The sequence below is a fragment of the Myotis nattereri genome (assembly GCF_964212035.1).
Source record: "Myotis nattereri genome assembly, chromosome: 12".
Taxonomy (NCBI): Eukaryota; Metazoa; Chordata; class Mammalia; order Chiroptera; family Vespertilionidae; genus Myotis; species Myotis nattereri.
The window spans coordinates 75,233,914-75,249,429 of NC_138087.1; the positions used below are offsets into that span (position 1 = coordinate 75,233,914).

The 15,516-nt window shown below is 42.1% G+C and overlaps 1 protein-coding gene across 2 annotated transcripts in view; it reads right to left on the reverse strand.

Annotated features, from left to right (window-relative positions):
- GOLGA1 (golgin A1) overlaps positions 1–14,056 on the reverse strand; it is a 38,575-nt gene extending 24,519 nt beyond the window's left edge. Inside the window, exons 1-8 of one of the 2 annotated variants that reach the window (XM_081102937.1) lie at positions 13,940–14,056; positions 13,114–13,164; positions 11,818–12,097; positions 7,742–7,832; positions 5,443–5,517; positions 4,404–4,501; positions 2,260–2,292; positions 119–247 (exon numbers count right to left, since the gene is read on the reverse strand). In XM_081102937.1, coding sequence (XP_080959063.1) covers positions 119–247; positions 2,260–2,292; positions 4,404–4,501; positions 5,443–5,517; positions 7,742–7,832; positions 11,818–11,952 — 561 coding nt within the window. In that variant the 5' untranslated portion in view covers positions 11,953–12,097; positions 13,114–13,164; positions 13,940–14,056. Of the gene's footprint in view, positions 1–118; positions 248–2,259; positions 2,293–4,403; positions 4,502–5,442; positions 5,518–7,741; positions 7,833–11,817; positions 12,098–13,113; positions 13,165–13,939 lie in introns of those variants that run through there. The other variant, XR_013996625.1, reaches the window with a different exon arrangement.
- Positions 14,057–15,516: the final 1,460 nt, after the last annotated feature.

Sequence of the window (15,516 nt, forward strand, 5' to 3'; positions counted from 1 at the left end):
TAATTAATATCAAAGACTACTAGGGTATGTTTGTCAGCACTTAGAGGGTGATGACAAGCAAAATCAGAATAATGAATAATCTATTCAAGCATTTAGCTACTAAAACAAAAATGCGCACCATGTGTTTTACTTTACTTAGTTCCTGCTGCTGGAACCCCTCTAATTCATCCATTTCATCTCTCCTTTGGAAAAGATTCAAACTCTGGTTCTTCATTTCCTGTAACTGAGCTGTCAGAAACCTTTTCTCCTATTTGGAAGAAGATATCAACTCAGGCAACTAAGACATTAAAATCATATTATGTAAGCAGAATTCTTAATAAAAGTCTCTTGTCAGTAGACAAGAAAACATTGATAATAGGAAGCTTTACAGTAATATGATCATTATGGCATTAATTCTTTAAGTTAAAAAATGTTTTAAATGACAGTTGCGAATAAGGGCAATAAGAACAATTGCCTAACACTTTAAAATCTTAAGTTTGATTAACAATTCCAGGTATCCATTTTACATGTTTATTCTCAGTGACAGGCTCAACTGGCTGAATAGCATTAATAACTGGAGTAAGAGATTGAATGTCCTTACAAAATTGGATGCATTTAAGAACAGATTTCAATGAGCAACTCAACAAAAATTAGACATGACCAATGTCAGATTACAATTTAGTAAACCATAGCTTCTCAAGATGGATTCTCTTAAGGACAAACCCTGCTGTTGCAGTTTCCAATTCTTGATTGAAAAGAAATTAAAACAGTCTATAAAAATAACATTTCCAAAAATCACAGTGGCTTCAAAGACCTAGGTGTCTCTAGTTTTTCCCTGTCTAAAATACTTCCCAATCCCTCCTTTGAATGGAGAGGGGTGAAGAGAGACAATCTCCTTAGTGAACTGAAGGTTTTATTTAGTTCAGTCATATATGGATCCCCCTTTTCCATAATTTTAAAAGACAAAAAAATAGTCCAATGAGAATTTCAACTGCTACGATCTTAAGTTTCTTATGATAAGAAAACTTTGACCTAATCTATACCACCATGTTTAAGACCATCAACGCCATGCTTAGAACTTTTTTCTTAAAAAAAAAATTTATATATATATATATATATATATATACACACACACACACATACATATTAATATTATAGAGAGAGAGAGAGAGGAAGGGAAAGGAAGAGAGAAAGAGAAACTCAGATGTGAAAATGAAGCATTCATTCGCTGCCTCCTGCTCAACCCTACTAGGGATCAAGCCCGCAACCTGGGCATGTGCTCTGACCTGGAATCAAACCAGCAACCTATCAATCTAAGAAATAATTTTTCTACCATGAAGAGTAACTTAGGAGTACTCAATGAAAACAAGGAGTGAATAAAGTAGCAACATATAATTCAGGCTGAGGGTGTTGACTATTGATTATTTTAAATTAAAATGTTTTTCTAATTGTAGGCTTGAAATTTCATCTTATTGTTCATGTTAGGGAGCCAGGAATGCATTACTTAAGCATCTACACAGTGTCAGAAAGCTAAGGTGCTGGAATAATCAATTTTCCTCATCTGTGTCTAGCCAAGAAGTTCTCTTATCTGCTCAATGCTGAGCTTGGAGAAATGCACTCCTTTCACTGTCTCCTCCAAGTGTTCCTAATGCTACGACAGTGTCAGTTAGGGCCCCAGCAGGAGACAGATGGCAGATTCAGGTTAGGTATTTTGAGAAGAGTTTAATAAAGGGACTTTTCAAAGCTGTGGGCAGAGTTACAAAATCCAAAAGAGAAAATGTGTTAGTAACTGATGGACATGAAGGGACAAAGGGATGAAGAGGTTACAAGAAACCTAGAGAAAGAAACTTTGTCAAGAGGGTAAACCAAAGATCCAATAAAGCTGTGACCTTTGGCCATGGGATACAACCAATCCAAAGGTTTCCCACATGGAGAAGGCTGGGGAAATGAACACTCTGACCACACTCTGCCTCCACACATAGTTCTGTTAGTGTCCCCACTGGCGGAACCCAATCAGAAGCAAAAGGGCCATGGAGCCGGACTGGTGCAGGTCCCATCAGCCTTCACGCACGGAGAAAGCTGAGGGGAGGAGAGTGTACTGGGCGGGGCGTGCCCACCAACACGGGCAGGACCTGAGTTTCTCACGTCCCTGTACAGTCACCCAGTGCCCTGCTTCCAAGAGGTGGCGCTATCAGTGCACTGGGCACCACAGAAACCATGTTCTAAGCTCTGCAGGAGAGGCCCACAGCCGAAATGAGACAAAATTAAAGATGAACTAACCTTTTCAAGCTGCTCCACTTTCTGTGACCATTCCTAAGGCAAAAGAACAAAAAAAGTACAGTTTCCAGGGAAGAGTATCAATAATATCAAGATTTTCAGAAAACAACCTGCCCCACCCCCAAAGCAACCCACCAAACAAACAAAACAACGAATTAAAAAACAAATAAACAAACACATGAAGTTGTCTTAATATTAAGAAAGTCAGACCCTAGCTGGTTTGGCTCAGTGTATAGAGCATCGGCCTGCAGACCAAAGGGTCCCGGGTTTGATTCCGGTCAAGGGCACATGCCCAGGTTGCGGGATCCTCCCCGGCCAGGGCCTGGTCAGGGTGTGTGTAAGAGGCAACCAACTGATGCGTTTCTCTCACATCGGTGTTTCTCTCTGTCTTTCCCTCTCTCTTCCACTCTTTCTAAAAATCAATGGAAAAATATCCTCAGGTGAGGATTTAAAAAAAAGAAGCAAGCAAGCTAAGAGTCCTAAAAAGAAGAAAATGAACTTTTTATAAAACTCTAGAATACAAATATAAGCCTGCAGATTTTTACTAAGTAGAGCACCCAAACAAAACTATCTGTGCTGCTTGTATGCAGCTTTTCAGCTCACTCCTGACTGGTTTTCCATGATTACTATTGTAACTTCTTGGGGTGAGTAGCTGGGACCAGCTGAGTTAGTAACTTTATAATTGATGTTTAGAAAATAATTTACTAAAGGGGAAGGTCTTCAGTAGCTCCTAATAATTATTTTCCTTCTCATCTTGATTTTACCAATATGCTTTATGCAACTGGTATAAGTTCATGGAAAAGAAATTATGTCCATTATTCACAAATCACTGAATAGGGGGGAAAATATCCACTGGTACGAAAGGCCATATCCCAAGTGCCTACAATCAGAATCTACCAATTTTAGATTTCTTAATAAACTCATACCATCATAGTTAGCCACTAAGTACAGTATTGGTGAATAATTTTTTTTTCCGGTTAGTAATGTCCTAGAAGACAAATACAAACTTTAAAACCAACCAACCAACCAACCAACCAACCACCCCACCTACTGTAGGTAAATTATACATTTTCTGTTGTTTTGTTTTTTGTTAATTCTCACCCAAGGAGATACATACATACACATACACACACACACACACACACACACACACACACATATTTTAAATCTTCATCCGAGAATATTTTTCCATTGATTTTTTTTAGAGGTGGAAGGGAGGGAAACGGGGGAGAGAGAGAGACACATCAATTGGTTGTCTCCCGCATGTCCCTAACTGCAGGAGGACTGAGTCTGCAACAAAGGTACGTTGCCCTTGACCAAGAAGCGAACCCGAGACCTTTCGGTGTATGGGCCGATGTTCTAGCCACTGAGCAAAAACGGCTAGGGCTATACATTGTTTAAATGCAACATAATAAATTGACCCCCATCTTAAAAAAATCAGGATTATCATTATAATATCTTGGTGCTTATCTTAAATTTAAAATGCCATTGCACAAAATATACAGCATTATTTTCCTTTATTATTATTCATTCAGCATCTTTCAATGGATGATTCTAATGAGATTATAGGAATTCCCTTCTGTCTAGCTAGCTGAAGCTGAAGAAATCTGGGAACAAAGATTTTAAGAACTACGTACATCATGGATGATGGCTAGCTTGATATCATCTTCTCCATTATCAAAGGCAAATGTTTGGATCTAGGCTTTGAGAGGACAGAGATCTTTTTCCTTGTCTTAGGCTCGCTACCAGACTATGGACACACAATTTCCCCTCTCCATTTTACAAAGCTACACAGTTGCAGAATGATAAGTATGTCCACATTCTGGACATACTTCATGATTATAACTGTAAAGTTTCTTGATAATATCCCATCCTGAGGCCAAATGAAATCTCAAAAAACATACAGGGTGGGGCAAAAGTAGACCTGCAGTTGTTTGTATGGAAAATAAAACAATAATAAGTAATGATACAAGAAACTGTTTCACGAACTCACAACTATAAACCTACTTTGCCTCACCCTGTATAGTATAGCATTTCTTTTCTCCTAGGTTGTAAATATTTCCTACCAGGTTTAAGTCATGATTTTAAAAAATCATGTCCCAAATGAAATCTTTCGCCAGTCTTGGGCAATGTCAAATATAAAATACCTGGTCCTTTCTGGCTAATGCCAAAGCCTGTTCTTCTGCCATTTTGGCTCTGTTGGCTTGGAATGTCTCATTCTGCTCTTGAAATTTCCGCATGGAAGCTGTTAACAAAGAGGCTTTATTTGAGATATGGAAACATTTCAGAAACAGCATCACAAATAACCCATGTGATTACTTTACAATTGTCACCTAACAAAAAGGCCAAGGTCACATAAATGAATTATGAGACTGAGAAAAACCTGATCCATCTCAACTTTCCCAGAATCGTTTGGCCTTAGTAATAGACTACCATTTTTGTTTATTTGTTTCCTGTTGTTTTTGTTTTTTTTGTAATAATCAAGTATATACATTTAGGAAGATGCCAAAAGGTAACTTTTTAAATGGTATAATGAAAGAACACTGACTGAGTTAGGTAAGGTGCAAGAAAACACCAATGCTGTTGCTAAGTGATGGCTATTAACAATTTATAGAATTAAAAAGAAAAACAAAAATCAAAACAAAGCAACACACAAAAATATTTCATTTTGTTTTCCTTTAAGAAAAATTTTTTAGTATATATCAACTGAAAATAACTTTCTACTTCCGTTAGCATTTTCTTTGATTGGACCAAAGAATACCATATGATTCAGGGTAGAATAAACAAAATATATATTCTATTGTTTGAGGAGGAGTGATGACAGCTAGAGATTTCCCCCAGTTTCTGAACACAGAAGGAATGCAGCTATGGCTAGAACCGAGCCTCCTGATTTAGATCCCAGGGCCAGGCACTAGATTTTGCCAATAAACTGGTCAACTGGATGGACACAGCTTCCTTCTAAGAAACATGCCCGTAAGGCAACATGCCCATAAATACGAGTTGTATGTTACTAAATATCAAACAAATGTTATATCAATCTAATTAAGAATACTGGATACTACTCATAAAACAAAGATTTGAGCTGTGACAAAGTTAAAAAATTAACCATACACAATTGTTTCATTTAAAAAAACTAAACCCTAAAAATATTGGGGGGGGAAAAAACAGGAAAAAAAAAATACGTACAATCCTGGTGTTTTTCTAATGCAATTTCAAGCTTCTCTTTTATCTTCTGCAAGTTTCGGACCTGTTCAGCATAGTCTTGGGTGAGGAGGGTGACGCACATACCAGGAATGGACAAACATCAGGAAAGGAAGTTAATTAAACAAAAAAATGAATGAAATGATGATGATTTTTTCAGCTTGAAAATGATTCCTGGTAAGGATAGATAGGCAGACAGCCTCCCAATAACAATGAACAAGACAGGCAAACAGGTAGTACAAACTATCCAAGGTGTAAATGGAGAATACGAATAGGCAGCTTTGTTTAGACTTGATAAAAAAACAAGAATTGGGCCTGGATTGGTCATCAGAAATGCCCTGCTATGAAAACCAGTATCATCTCATTACTTAATTTCAAGTCGCAGTTTTCACTTCCCCTGCCAGTCTTAGCAGGATAGATCAAAGGGAACTCCCTAAATAGCGTACAGTCCGTACCACTAAGTAACAGTGGTTAGGGCACTAGCAGACACCTTACCACAGTATTGCCTTCACAGTGAAAATGCTTCATTTTCTAAAAACGTCAGCTTCCTTTCCACACAGGAACTGAAGCTGCCTATGCCATTTTAAAGGTGAAAGTCAGAATTAATTACCTGAGTGGCCCAAGAAGACAGTATGGCAAAGGGGAAAAGCGGACAGGCTTTAATTCAAATCCCAGCTCTGTCAGTCCCTAAGCAAGTGACTGGCCCTAAGTATTAGTTTCTTCGCTTATTAAATGATGGCATTAAGAGCACCTACCTCAAAGGATGCATTAGATAAGAAACCATCTTACATGCCTCATGCGCCTCGCACACAGTGTTCAATAAAAGGGAGCTGCTATTGTTATTATTCATACCGAGCCTGTCGGAAAATACCCAGGACACATGTGAGCTCAGTAAACGTCAGTTCTCTCCCCTGTCCCTTCCTCTCCAACCTCAGTCAAGCTCAAACTATTCTCCCTTCTACATTAGGGAGGGTACATGTCATTTTATAGCTTCCCCACAACATTAAACAAATGTGCAGTTATTTCACCTGTGTTACTGAAACTATTTACACTAGAGGGTAAGAGGACAGTAACAACTGAGTTTAAAGCAGACTGTAATTAAGAGTATGGACTCTAGCCCAGCCGGCACGGCTCAGTGGTTGAGCGTCAACTTATGAACCAGGAAATCACAATTCGATTCCCAGTCAGGGCATAAGCCTGGGTTGCAGGCTCAATCCCCAGTGTGGGGCATGCAGCAGGCAGTCAATCAAAGATTCTCTCTCATCATTGATGTTTCTATCTCTGTCTCCCTTTCCCATCCTCTCTGAAATCAATAAAAATGTATTAAAAAAAAAAAGAGTATAGACTGGGATCCCAATCAAGCAAATCTGGATTTGGACCCCAGCTCTACCACCTACTACTTGTGCGACCTAAACCCTGCTGTGTCTAATAAAGCTACAGTGAGGACAAACTGAGAGTAAACTAACCAGAAGTTGGGAGCTACATTACGGACCTTTGATAACTGAACAAACACACAGATGTCACATAAAATTTGGGGAATTTTGCAGTGTACTGCTTTCACTCCAATAAAATGGGCATAAGGCCAATGGACAAAAAGAAACACAGAAACCACTAACCACTTCACAGGATGAAGCTTTCAAAATGCGTCCACAGGCAGGAACAAAATAAGAACTCACACTCTATCACAGACATGACCTGCTCAGGCAATGGATCTAATGGGAGTTGTGTAAATTGTAAAGTGCACACAAAAAAACACAGCAAGCGTTACTACTTCTATAAAGACGCTCAAGTTAGAAATACTATTGAAATGTGGCCCAGACCAGAATAACACTTACATAGGTGATATGTAGCTGTAGCAAGTGGCAACAGAGCACCAAATCCCTCTGGTGTTGAAGAATCCAACATGTGTTGGTCATTCCCTGTAAATGGTATTCTCTACCCCCCTCCATCAGAAAGCAAGCTATGCTAATAGCTAAAGAAGACAGTCAAGTCTATTTTACATACACTTTTAATACCTTTTATATCCATGGCTGGAAACCTCAGGAGCAGAAAACGTAAGTTTTGTGTGCTTTTTAAAGTTTAAAACTCAGTTATGAATTCACACTATTTGGTATACTGACAAAAGAAGGAACAAAGGGGGTATAAATTTCTCCTTTCTTTACTAAGAAAAACAAAAAATACATAAGAATAACTGTAAGATTATACTATATAGCTATTTTATAAGGAGAGAGGGTCAGGGAAGGAAAATTGCCTTTGTTTGTTTTTCATGAGTTCTTAGACATACCAGAAAGTCTGGCCTCTAACTTCCTTATCTGTTCATTCCTTCTCAAAAGCTGAGACGAAAGATCTTCTCTGGAACTGCTTCCATCGGAAGCCTGTTGAGATAGACACACGAAGTAGTATTCATCCACGGGTTTTCGGAAGTGTGAGACCACAGAACTGAACCAGAAAGCGACGACTTATTTTAAGTTTGGTTACACTTTGTGATCACTGAAAAGCTTAACTTACATGGATCCTAGCTCATCAACCTATAAAGCAGAAGCAACACTATATCCATCTACAATACAAAGGAGACATGAGATGCCAAACAAATAAATTATGTGTGTGTATACATGGTATTGAAATAAATGATGGTGAACAAACTCATTATGATCTTATTACACCAAGTACATAATACAGAATATATGTTTTCAGTGATTAAAAAAAAAAAAGAAGTCACTTTATTTTTCCAAAGCTAAAGTCCTGGGATAAAGAGGGAAAAGTTCTGTGATGATAAAGTGGGGAAGGCTAGTCTGGGAGGAAGAAACTATTACTGACATGGATCAAGTTTCAGTATCTTCATCTATGAAACGAAGAGATGTCATTTTAAAGCTCTAGAGTGAATCAAATTTTCCTCAACAGTCTACATTATCATAAAACATTATCTTTATTATTTTGGTCATTGCTTACTGTTGTTAATAAGTAACTTGTTTTATATTTTTACCTTTCATTATAAAATTTTTAAAAACAGACGAGTAGGGAGAATGGTTTAGTGAACATTAATTTTAACAATTGCTGATGGTTTCCCAAATTTGCTTCATCGATTTTTATTTCACTAAAGTACTTTAAGTAACATCATGGCCCTGGCTGGTGTGGCTCAGTGGGCTGGGCATCTCCCATGCATCAAAAGGTTGCCAGTTCATTCCCAGTCAGGGTTCAATCCTCGGTAGGGGGAGTGTCACAATCTCACATCGATGTTTCTCTCTCTCTCTCCCTTCCTCCTTAAAATCAATAACAATATTTTAAGATAAATAACAGGCATCATGGCATTTCATCCTAAATATTTTGATAAATATTTCTAAAATATAAGGACATGTACCTTTAATACCACAATACCATTACCATACTAACAAAATTAAAAATAATAGCATCTAATATCTAGTAATGTTTCTCAGTTTATTCCCAAAATGTCTTTCAAGGTGGTTGAACAATTCACTTTAAATCACTGACCCATCTAGCCACGTGCCCATCCACCAGGTATGGAGATGCAGTACAGTGTACAGTTAAGAGGGAGTCTCTGCAGGCAGAAGGTCCAGGCTAAAGTTCCATCTTCACCACTTATAAGAGTATAGAACTTGGGCCAATTATTAACTTCTCTGTGCAATGGTTGCATATGTAAACTATGATAACAAACATGATGTACTTCATAGAACTGTTATGATTAAATAAATCAATAATTGTCAAGTCCCTAAAATAGAGCCTTGCATAGTTTTAATACATATCATCTATTATTAGAAGTTATGATTATTACTGTTAGTGACACATCCTATTCTCAGCATTGTGCCAATAAGCACTGGAATAGAGAGAGGTAAAACAGAGTCCTTACCTAAAACAGCAGCAGCCGCAGTAACTGCTAATCATGAAATATGTGTTAAGAGCCAGGCACTATATTACAAAGTGTTTTATATACTGTGCAGCAAAGAGTTAACATCACAGACCTAAGACTGCCATTTTTAGCAAGGTCTGCTTGGAAGGTTAGCCCTTGGCTGACCTATGGGAACTTAGATTTTGCAAGGGTTCCCACTATTCCTGATAAGAAAGGCTCATTGTACCCTAAACTGATTATGAAAAAAATAAATAAATAAAATAAATAAAATATATATATATGGTTTATGCTAACACCTGTTCTTCCGAGAGTCTGAAATTTTGGTAAATGACTAACCTCCCAATACAATCCCTGGGCACTGAAATGCTAATGGTCTTCTCTGGTGGACAACATTTCACCCTGTGTCACCACATTTGTCTGAGAAGCACAGAGCCTGAAATAAATGGAAGTAAGTGTATTGCCAGCAAATGGAGTAGGGGGTAAGTGTGGGACATTTAGGAGATAGAAGCCAAATATAGGGTATCCCAAAAAATGTATACACACACTTTGAATAATTATAAAGGCAGTATTTATCAAAAGACATTTCATTTTTAAAATTGAGCTATTAGCTGTTAAAGTCTGTATGTATTTTTTGGGGGGAACACCCTGTATCTGTTAACTGCTTGGACACCAAGAAGTGAAGGAGGAAAGAGTTTAAATGCCTCTAAGGTTTCTTGCTGGTGACTTGCGGGATGAGGTGCACACGTGGAAATGAAGTTACTGAATTCACTTTTGTTCATTTTAGAATTTAAGATGCCAGAGGAAAAACATCCGGCTGGAGAACTATATGCAGCAGGTTATAAGTGTCTGAAAATAGTGCGGGATCAGAATGTATATATAGTAAGTTCAAATCAATTACTTTAGAAGTCTCAAAGCAAAGTATTTCCTGAATTCAGGCCAATCTGTATGTCTGAAACACATTCGCGATGAGAGCCTTCATTTAGCATGTCAGCATGCAGGTATTTCTGCCTGCATGAAAGGCAAAGCAGGTATTTCAGTCACAGAACTCAAGAGTTAAAACTATATCCTTCAGCCCTAACCGGTTTGGCTCAGTGGATAGCGCGTTGGTCTGCGGACTGAAGGGTCCCAGGTTCGATTCCGGTCAAGGGCATGTACCTGGGTTGCGGGCACATCCCCAGTAGGGAGTGTGCAGGAGGCAGCTGATTGATGTTTCTCTCTGATCAATGTTTCTAACTCTCTATCCCTCTCCCTTCCTCTCTGTAAAAGATCAATAAAATTTATTTTAAAAACCCCAAAAAACTATATCCTTTAGCCTGGTGATCAAATGTGCACTTATTTATATTTCCTGTTAAATACAGAAGGCCAATGGTAATTTAGATTTGGTAGTCTTACTGTTTCATCCCAATAACCTAATAGCTTCTGCCATGAAATCTGACCCAGACAGGTAGTACGAGAAAGGAGGAAGATGAGTCATCTGACCATGGAAACAACTCAAGTGTCTATCACCAGGAGTAGACAGAGATAAACTGTCTTCAAGTGCTGGAATCCTATACAGCAGTAAAAATAAGTGGACCACAGCTTCATGTAACACAGATGCATTTTAGAAACATGTTGAGTCGGGGGCAGCTAAAGTCCAAGAAGACTAGAGTATACAATTTTTTATAAAGCTCAAAAATAAGCAACATTAAACAACAAACTGTTGATGAATATATTCATATCTGGTAGGATATTTTAATAATCAGGGGAATTATAACACAACATTTAGGATAGTGGTTATCTGGAGGGGAGGGAGAGGAAGGGAACTGGGAAGAAGCATATGAGTAGCTTCAACAGTATCAATAATGTCCTAGTTCTTTAAAGAAGTGACAGATGAACAAGCCGTCATTTTATTTTTATGCTTTATACTTTACATTTGCTTTATATACATATTTTTTACATATATGAAGTACTATAAGCCATTTGGGGAAAGTTATCTGACTTTAAGGGGATCCTGCCATATGCCAAAGACATACTTTTAATCCTAAGACTTAACATTTAAAGTGAGCAGCATCCTCATTTTTTGAAAACTTTCCAACCACAAAGGTTCTTTATGAATAAGGGACATACTGCAGTCAGCAGTGCCATCTTTTCATCAACTTTCCCACTAAAGGAATGTACTGTGGCTCACTCCACCCGACAACTCCGAGGCCTTGTTACGCAACAACGGCTTCAAGTGTGTGTGTCTGCAGAGACAACAGACCGTGGGACATGAAGTATAAAAGAAGGTGCACAAGACACACAGATGAAAAAAGAGGACAATGTAAAGAGTATGGAAAGGAACTCACAGAAACATAAGGAAAAAAAACCCAGAAAAGCACCTTAGAATAAGAAGAATCATATAATAACTCTAAATAATCTTTTAATTAAAAAATATACTTATTGGAATGATCCCCGAGGTCTTATTTTAAATATATATTGAGATGGTAACAAATATTAAAAACTATGAAGATACTTACAAAGTCATCTCCTGAGTCAGCTCCCATAGAGGCAACAGACTCCTTGCTCACCGACCGTGGGATCCTAGTAGCACCTCCTGGCCTCTGGGAAACAGCAGACTCTTCTGCAACTTTCTTCTTTAGTTTTGCAAACATTTTGCTGTGTGGCTATCCTGTCCTGGTGACCAAATCTTACACCACCACAGCAAGTCTTTAGGCCAGCAACCAAGAATTCCAAGACAGGTGTCTAAAAAGTTCCAGACATCCAAGCTAGCTGCATTCCCTCTTGAATGTGGGTCACCTATGGCAACACAGAATCTATAATCAGGTGAAAGAGAACTCTAAGTTAAACAGTGGAGAGATTTCACATCTGAGTTGCTGTGTTAAGCTTCAGGTTTCAAAATTAAGTTTCACAATTTTCCATGTATACTTAATAGAACACAATTACTAAACATTTAAAAAGCACTCAGGTACCTCATATGCATACACAGATCAAGAAATTCAGTCTGGAGTGGGTGAAGTAATCTGCCAAAGACTGTGTGGCCAAGTGGCAGGGCTGGTATCCCGACTCCCCCCACGCCCCCCACCCCGTTTGCCTCCCGCAGACACCCCAACCTGAGATCAAACCCACAACCTGGGCATGTGCTCTGGCAGGGAATCAAACCCACATCCTGTCGGTATACAGGGCGAGGCTCCAGCCAACGGAGCCACACCAGCCAGGGCCCTACTCTTTTTCTTCAGGACATACACCATGTTGGCCATGGCGCGTTAAGTAAAAAATTCCAGGGTAAACATGAACACCACATAATGATTTTGAATCCTCCTCCCAATAATACTAACTACAGTTCCGCGTTGCTGCTGTGTTTTAAGATGAAGACAAAAACATGTAACTCAACGTGAGGAAAGGGTGCAATGGTGTTATGTTCGCGGATGGTTTGCAATCAGCTAGTCACCAGGAAAAGCTGACAACCTGGCAAAGGCCAGGCAAGGCAGACCACTAACGATATTAAACAGGTATCAGCTATCCTTACACGTTTCCTGCGGACGCTCTGTGGTTCTCTTTAAGGATGATGAAAATGACCTCAAATCCGTTTCTTTTCATAATACCCAACAATGAGACCCAAAGGCCTTTTCCTCCCGATGGTGCATAAAACGCGAGTATCCTGGCTCGGGCCTTCGGGTCGCCTGTGCTGTGGAGGACCGCCCAGCTCGGCTCCTACCATCGACAGGTGACTTTCTACCTCCGCGGGTCACCCCTTTCCGGTCCGTACAAGGCTTCAAAATGTTACCTTCAGCGTCTGTCAGCCACCGACTCACCTGGCTTATCTACCAGATTTAAGACGGCATCGGAGGTCAAAGTTTTCTGTCCTGCATGAAGACAAAGATAAAAATGCATTGGATATTTCTCTCCAAGCGTCAGGCCGAAACGCGGAGGGGGCTGGGCGGGCTGCAGAGAGCAGGGAGGGTGATGGAGGGAGAGGGAGAGACACCTGCCCCCGACGCGGGCCTCCGAGAGCCAGCCCCCCGCACCGGGGCGTCTCCGTCTTGGTGACTGGCCTACGAGTTTCACTCACAGGCACAACATTGAAAGAAAAGCCTCCAGGAACCACCCCTCTCACCGCAGCCGGTGCCTCAACAGACTTCGCACTGGGATCCCCGGGCGAAACAACTTGCAGGAGGCGACGATGTCCCGGGGCCCGTGTGTCTCAGGCGATTCTGAGTCGCACTGTTTACCTGGGGCCCTGACTCGCCCCGAGAGAGTCGCGGGGGGCAGATGGCTCGGCGGGGCACGGGCAGCTGCTTCACGCCCGGGGAGGCAGGCGGGAGCCTCCCGTCGCTCAGGCTCCTTCCAAACCGGCCGGAGCGAGGACTGTCGGGGAGGGCGGGACCCGCGCCCCTCCCCTCTCACAGGGGGGCCCTGAGGCCAGAGGAGTGACTAGTCGGAGGTCGCGCAGGGGGATCCCGAAACCGGCTCCGCACTCCCGGAACCGGCAGCCCGCCGGACCGCACCCTCGCCCTGCAGCACCCGGCACCGCCCCCCGCCTGGGGTCTGCGGGCAGCCCCGTCCCGGGCACTGTGGGCGCAGACCGAGTCCACTGGGAGAGAGAGGGGCTGCCCGGGTCTCCGGCCCCCGCCCGCGCACCTGCTGCTTTCGGGGCAGCCGGCAGAGCCCCGCCTCCGGGCCTCTCGCGAACGCCAGGCCGCGTCACCAGCGCGAACGGCCGGCCGGCGAGCGGGGCAGCGACCCGGAACCGCACACGCGCAGGAGCCGGAAGTGACTGCGCGGGGGCCCGCCCGCGCGCGCATGCGCCGGGGAGCGGTCTCCGCGGACAGCGGCGCGAGCTCGGCGGCGGTTGGGCCGGACCCGCTGGAAGGCGCGGGGCTGGGCGCTCGCTCCCTGGGGCCGGCCTGCCACGTCAGCGAGCGGCCGAGTCGCGGATGGTGACTGGGTGGCCGGAGCCTTTCTTCTGCTTCTTTAAGGGAGCCGTGCGGGACTGGGGGAGTGGGAGGGGCCTCGTGGCAAAAGGGGAAGAACCCTATTGGTGCGGTGCGGCCGGCGTGCGGTTTGCGGGAGGGAAGGCTGGGGTCGCGGTTGCGCGGGGCCAACCGGAGCGTCTGAGCCTCTCCCGCATCCCTGCCCTCCACGGCCGCCGGCCACTGAGCAGTGGGCAGCCCCTCCGCGTCCGCGCCTGCCTCGTTCCTCCCACGGAAGCCCGCACTGGTACCTCGCGCCTTGTGATCCGTGTTTTAACTTTTGTGCCCGTGACCAGCTGCGGCTTACACGTTTTATACGGCAACCCAGGCCACGTACGATGCACCATTTAAAGAAAAGCTCCCGCATTACCCAGTGCAGTCTGATACATTGCATTTCGTAAAATGCAATATACTATCCACTGTCCGCTAACGGGTTTCCAACCTTGACAGGAGGAGAGCCCAGAGGTAAGACTGCCTTGTACAGAGTTACAGTGCGAATGAGTAGCCTTCGTCTGGTCTCCGGACTCCTCGAAGCCAACCAGGCCAACCATTGCCCACGAAGCTGCTCCTGCCCCAGCCCCAGCACCGGCGCGAGGGCCAACAGCCTCCTCTCGTTCCCCCAAACCATCCCTCCCTCCGCGGGTCCCAGTTCTGACCGCCAGGAGCAGCGGAGGGGAAAAAAAAGACTAGGGCTCGGAAGAAATATACAAACTAGGAGAATAAGCATTGAATCCACAACGCCAAAAGAGTTTAAAATGTCTGCGGTATTATCTGGAAGAAGAAAACAAACAAAAGTGAGAGTTGAGCATTTACGTTGTCAACCATTCTTAAGAAAACTTTAAGCAAATAATGTTTATTTTCATATCGATACACTTAATATATACGTGGATTCAAGATACAAAATTCATTTACAAGAGTTCACACCAGATGAATGTTAGTCACATTCCTAGAGAACATTTATCAATGCAAAAAAATGCTTTCAATACACTGACAACAAAAATCAAATATTCTGTAATCTTGTTATTCAATAAACATAAAAATGACAATGTTTAACTTTCCATCCACTGGTATTTAAACGCCCTCAAGGTGGTAGGCACCATATAAAAGAAGAAAACATTGGAAAGACAGGGGCCTACAGAACCCACTCTGCAGAATCACAGTGTTTACTCTGAAATTCATTTAGTGAAGTAGTGAAAGGCTTGCTATTCTTTATGACAAATCACATATACAAGAGTCAAAAGTTAT